This window comes from Cygnus atratus, chromosome 18 (assembly GCF_013377495.2).
Source record: "Cygnus atratus isolate AKBS03 ecotype Queensland, Australia chromosome 18, CAtr_DNAZoo_HiC_assembly, whole genome shotgun sequence".
NCBI classification, from domain to species: Eukaryota; Metazoa; Chordata; class Aves; order Anseriformes; family Anatidae; genus Cygnus; species Cygnus atratus.
In genome coordinates, this window is record NC_066379.1 from 12,739,257 (window position 1) to 12,744,618 (window position 5,362).

At 67.6% G+C, this 5,362-nt stretch overlaps 1 protein-coding gene across 1 annotated transcript; it reads left to right on the plus strand.

Moving 5' to 3' along the window:
• Positions 1–110: 110 nt before the first annotated feature.
• Positions 111–2,397, plus strand: SOCS3 (suppressor of cytokine signaling 3). Its single transcript, XM_035568650.2, has 2 exons — positions 111–233; positions 489–2,397. The coding sequence occupies exon 2, from the start codon at positions 556–558 to the stop codon at positions 1,183–1,185; it is 630 nt and encodes a 209-aa protein (XP_035424543.1). The 5' UTR covers positions 111–233; positions 489–555; the 3' UTR covers positions 1,186–2,397.
• Positions 2,398–5,362: the final 2,965 nt, after the last annotated feature.

The following is a 5,362-nucleotide window of genomic DNA, read 5'->3' on the forward strand; positions in this document are numbered from 1 at the left end:
CGGAATGGGCCGGCGGTGCCTGGCGGCGAGCCGAGCCGGGCCGAGCCGGGCGGGGCGCGGGGAGGGCGCCGGGGAGCGTTACAAGAAGCCGCGCAGTTCCAGGAACCCGAGGGCGGGCTCTCCGCCCGCTATAAGAGGCCTCCCCGGGCGGCCCCGGCAGCTCCGCCGCCGCCCGCCGCCGCGCACCGAGCCCCGCGCCCCGGCCGCCGCCGAGACCGGCACCCGCGCCCCAGGTACGGCGCCGCCGGGACGGGACGGGACGGGACGGGACGGGACGGGACGGGACCGGGGGGAGGCGGGGGGACCGGGGGTCCGGAGCGCCCCGCGGCGGCGGGGGGACGGCCGGGGGTGCCCCCCGGGAGGGACGGCCGGGGATGGCGGCGCAGCCCCGCGGGGCGGAGGGGAGCGGGCGCCGTGCCCCGGGGCGGCGGGGCCGGGGGTGCCCCCGGGCAGGGTCCGCCGGTCGCTCACCATCGTGTCCGCCGCAGGTGATGGTGTAGCAGCCGCTGCTCCCGGCAGCAGCACCCCGAGCGCGCAAAGCTGGCTCCCTGCGCCATGGTCACCCACAGCAAGTTCCCCACCGCCGGGATGAGCCGCCCCCTCGACACCAGCCTGCGCCTCAAGACGTTCAGCTCCAAGAGCGAGTACCAGCTCGTGGTGAACACCGTGCGCAAGCTGCAGGAGAGCGGCTTCTACTGGAGCACGGTGACGGGCGGCGAGGCCAACCTGCTGCTGAGCGCCGAGCCGGCCGGCACCTTCCTCATCAGGGACAGCTCGGACCAGCGGCACTTCTTCACCCTCAGCGTCAAGACGGAGTCGGGCACCAAGAACCTGCGCATCCAGTGCGAGGGCGGCAGCTTCTCCCTGCAGAGCGACCCCCGCAGCAGCCAGCCCGTGCCCCGCTTCGACTGCGTGCTCAAGCTGGTCCATCACTACATGCCGCCCGCTCCCTGCGCCGTCCCCGAGCAGCCGGGGGGGGGCCTGCACCCCAAGCGCACCTACTACATCTACTCGGGCGGCGAGAAGATCCCGCTGGTGCTCAGCCGCCCGCTCTCCTCCAGCGTCTCCACTCTGCAGCACCTCTGCCGCAAGACCGTCAACGGGCACCTGGACTCCTACGAGAAGATGACTCAGCTGCCAGCTCCCATCAAGGAGTTCCTGGACCAGTACGATGCCCCCCTCTAAGGGGCCCGCGGAGGGAGGTCACACGCTACAAGCACAAGAGCAGGGGACAGGCACAACACCCCGCAGAAGCAGGAACTTGCGGGGCACGAGAAGCCTCTCCCTCTGGGAAGGAGAGGAGGGGACCGGGGGTGAGCCGTGGCGGACCCGGGGCTGTGGCTCGTGCCCGTCATGTTGGGGGGGACACCCTGAGGAAGCGCGACACCCCCCGTCCGGGGGAAGGAGACTGCTCTGGTCGGACTGTGGATGTTACAGTGCGCCCCGGCACGGGGGGAGCCGGGTCGGCAGAGCCCCGGGGCGCGGGCAGCCCAGGGACGGCACCCACTGCGCGGCACGGGGGGGCTGCGCCCCAGCAGCCGCCTCCTGGCCACCCTGGCGGGACCGCGCCGGAGGGGTCTGGCAACAGCCCTCCCGCCAGGAGAGAATGAGAAGCACTGGAGTCCAGCTGGTGCCTGACGCTTTTCCTCGGTTTTAAGGGGAAAGTGGTTTTTGCCCGTACTTTACCTCTTGCTGCCTCCTTGTGGGTGGAAGCTCCTTTCACACCAGGCCCCAGACTTGGAGGTCGCTGCCTTTTTGCCCTCGTTGCCATTTTCCAAGGGACTAAGCCTTAATATTCTTCTTGTCCCGTGGTCTGGGTTACTGCACATTGTTTGGCGACGCTGAGTGATAATGGTCCCGGTAACACGTCGTGAAGCCGGAGGGGAAACAGCCCATCCTGACGACTGAGTCCCGCGTGCTCACATCTGCAAGGAGCGCCGAAGGGACACGGTGCTGGCACCGGGCCGTTACTCCCGAGTGTTGCACCCCACCTGCCCGGCCTCTCCCCACGGACCCCAGCTCTCCATCCCGGCCGGGGCCCTGGCCGTGCTGCTCCACGGGGCACCGATGCCTGCAGGAACGCAGCAGGAGGATGCCCTGAGAGTGCTGTCCTGTGAGCGTTCCTCTGCGTCTGCCTGGAGAAGCAGTTGTGTTTTTTTTTCTGGCCTTTTTTCTTTTTTTTTTTTTTTTTTACCGAAGAGATGTTTACAGGTCTACGTGAATCACTGTCTTTTATAAAGATTCCATCTTCACCTCCAGCCTCGAGGGCTGAGCAAAACCATGCTTGAAAATTCAACCAAAACAAAACTCAGATGAAACTTTGCACATATTTATATTTATATTCAGAAAGGAAATGTTTCCATAATTTATAATAAAGAGCACTATTTTTTAATGAAACCCCCAAATCTGGTCTGTTTCCTCCCCTGCACTCCCCAAGGCCACCCCGGCCCCGCGGCGTGACGCACGTCCCTCCCGGCCGCTGCCCTCGCTGCGACGCCGGGATTGTGTTTACACCACGTAAGCGCCGGCTTCCTGGAGCCACGCTGGGCGCTGGGGTGATTCCTGCCGCGGTGACTCACCGCCCGGCGTGCGTAAGCACTGCTCCATCGCTCAGGTATGTCTGAGCCCACCACGCTGCTCCGCTGGCTGGGCCGGGGCCGCGAGGTGCTGCGGGGACAGGGCCGGCTACGGACACAACCGGCGCAGCTGCGAGGGGTCCCCTGGGACGTGGGGCACGGTCCTTCACCCTGGGCACAGAGGTGCTGATAGCACGGAGGCAGACCGTGGCATGAAGTCATCCAACCTGTGGTGTGACGCTGTGCGCCGCAGCCAGCCCACCCTGCCAGCGAGCCTCCCCCAGCCCGGGGTGTGCGAAGGGCAAAGAGCTCTGAGAGCAAAGCACCGAGAGGCACGGGGCTAGAAAGCACACAGCACCAAGGGCTCGTGGCGCTTCTACGAGTGAGGAGGGCTCAAGTGAGAAAGGGTTAGGCAGGGTCAGGGTCCTGTTTGTCCCGCGGTACAGGATGCTGGCTCCATCCCCGAGCCACCAGCCTGGGTGCCACAGGGAAGGGCCAGACCCCAACCCGTCAGCCCCCAGCCTGTCCCAGAGCAGGTGCCCAGGGCAAGAGGAGGAATTCCCTTGGGAACCCTGGGAGGTGCCGGCCCTTGGGTGCATGAAACAGTTGAGGGAGTAAACTCCAGCTCCGGGAGGGAGCCTGGATTCCGTGCCTGGATGCCTGGCAGGAGAGGGGCAGTGCCAGGGGTGCCAGCCCACCTGCCAGGCAGCACAGAGCAGGCTGTGCCAAGGTGCCCCGCAGCCCCCTCCATCGCCAGCATGCCCCCTCAGCACCCCCAGCCCGCACCCAGCCCTGGGGCCACGTGCACGGTGCTGGGCATTGTGCCCCGCGCTCCCGCCGGGGGAACCCCCAGCCGCTGGGAGAAGGCTTCCCTTAGGAATCGCCCTGGAGTGGAGGGATGGCGAATGCGCCCGCCTCAGGCTGTGGGCACGGCACGGTCCCAGTGACTATTTTGGTGCTGTTCTGTGGGGCCACGGCTCGTGGGCTGCCAGGAAGCGCCTCGCAGCCTGCCTGGGCACCCGCCAGAGCTATGCGAGGAATGTCCATGCGCGCGGGTGGCCGCCCGCCAGGCCCTGCTGAGACACATCCCGACGTCAGGGCTCCCCCCACCACTCCCTGCCCCAGCCCCCCGACAGCACCGGGCTCCCAGCCCACGGCAGGACCAGGGTGGGAGCAAGGCTGCAGGGGAGAGCTGCCCCACAGGAGAGCTGCCCCTGGGGGAGCTGCCCCACAGGAATGCATCACTCCTGCAGCCTCCCTGGGGAGGGACCAGGAGCATCACTGCTCCCAGGAACCGCTGCGCCTCCCCCTCTGCCTTCCTTGGGGCTGGGGGTGTAACGGCAGGGCTCCGTGACAGCAGAAGGTGCAGCTTTACCTGGAAGATATTTTACCTGATGTGCCAGCAGGACCAGGCAGCCCCGCTCACCGAGCCCTGGCCCCTCCAGGTGAAGGGTAGCCACCATGCATGGTCTGGAGACGGGCATGGCAGAGGGGGGAGCCGGGGTCCCCGGGGGAGCTCAGCACCCGCAGACTCCTGGGGGGGGGCTGGCTGCGCCCTGCTGTGGGGCAGAGCGGGGAAGCCGCCCACCAGGACCCGCCAGCCCCACATCCCTGTGGGAACAGCTCCGGCCCCGCGGCTTCCCAGCAGGGGCCTCGAGTCCGCTGCTTTTCGGGGCCCCTTCCCTCTTGCCTCAGGCTGCGGCGCAGTGCTGCAACCCGCTGCTGACTCGAGAGTCCGGGAAGCCCTGTGAGCGCCGCGGGGTTCTTGGAATACACCCAACCTTACAGCGGCGGTGACGCGGCGGCCAGTGGGCAAATCCCTGCCTAAGGTTTCACAAACCTCTTGCCTTCCCCAGAAAAGTCGAGCGGACTTGGCCCGGCTTACGCAAGAGGCCACGTGTCGTGGACAGGCGGCCCCCTGCCGCACCGCCGTGCCCAGGGCCGGGCTGAGCGTGCCATCCCCGAGCTTTCCTGGATGGGGACGGTTGTCCCTGCGGTGATCAGACAGCGTGGGGCAGGAAACGGGGCAAGCGCAGGGGACTGGGAAGGGGCTGAGACAGGGTCACCCTGCCCGGGGAGCTGGGGCAGGGCAGGGAATGCCACAGCTGGCCTCCAGTCCCGGCTCTCATCCGCCCAGCCAGCATCCCCGGCCAGGCGCTGGTCTCCTTGCAGCAGGGCCGGCCAGGTGCGGGCACCCCCAGCGAGGCAGCAGCCCCACGCCCCATCCTGCCCACCCTGGATGGGCAAGCAAAGCTCCAAGACTGCAGCCCCCGGGGCTCTCCTCCACTCCTGCACTGGCCCTGTGCGTTAACAGCCCAAACCGGGCACAGCTGGGATGGGGCACACCGGGCACTGCAGCCACCGCCACCGAGCTGCCGTCCCACCGGGCTGCCCGTGCGGCCGACCCCAGCCTGCTCCCAGCTGCGTCCCCACAGGGAGGCTTCGGGCTCTGGCGATGCGGCTGGGCTGCAGGCTCGGCCGTGCTCTGCCCACAGCCGTCAGCCCCGTCTGGTGACCGTCAGCAGCACCCACCTCGTGCCCTGGGAACAGGGCCAGCCTGTGGACAGACGCACTCACAGCTCCACTGCTTCCCAAAAAGCCGCTTGCCCTTGATATGTGCCCAAGAGACGTGCCAGGAGGGTGCGGGGACAAAACCCTCTGCATGGGAATGTCCCAGCCCCTGGCTGCAGGGCAAAGGGGCTTTGTGCCCAGTGCCTCAAGCAGCACTGCCAGGAGCAAGGTCTCGCCCCCCCCCCCCCCAGCCAACCCTGCACTGCCGTGGGGAA

Bases quoted from the DNA above. Each gene is read 5' to 3' on its own strand.
- SOCS3 (XM_035568650.2), top strand. From the start codon at position 556: ATGGTCACCCACAGCAAGTTCCCCACCGCCGGGATGAGCCGCCCCCTC.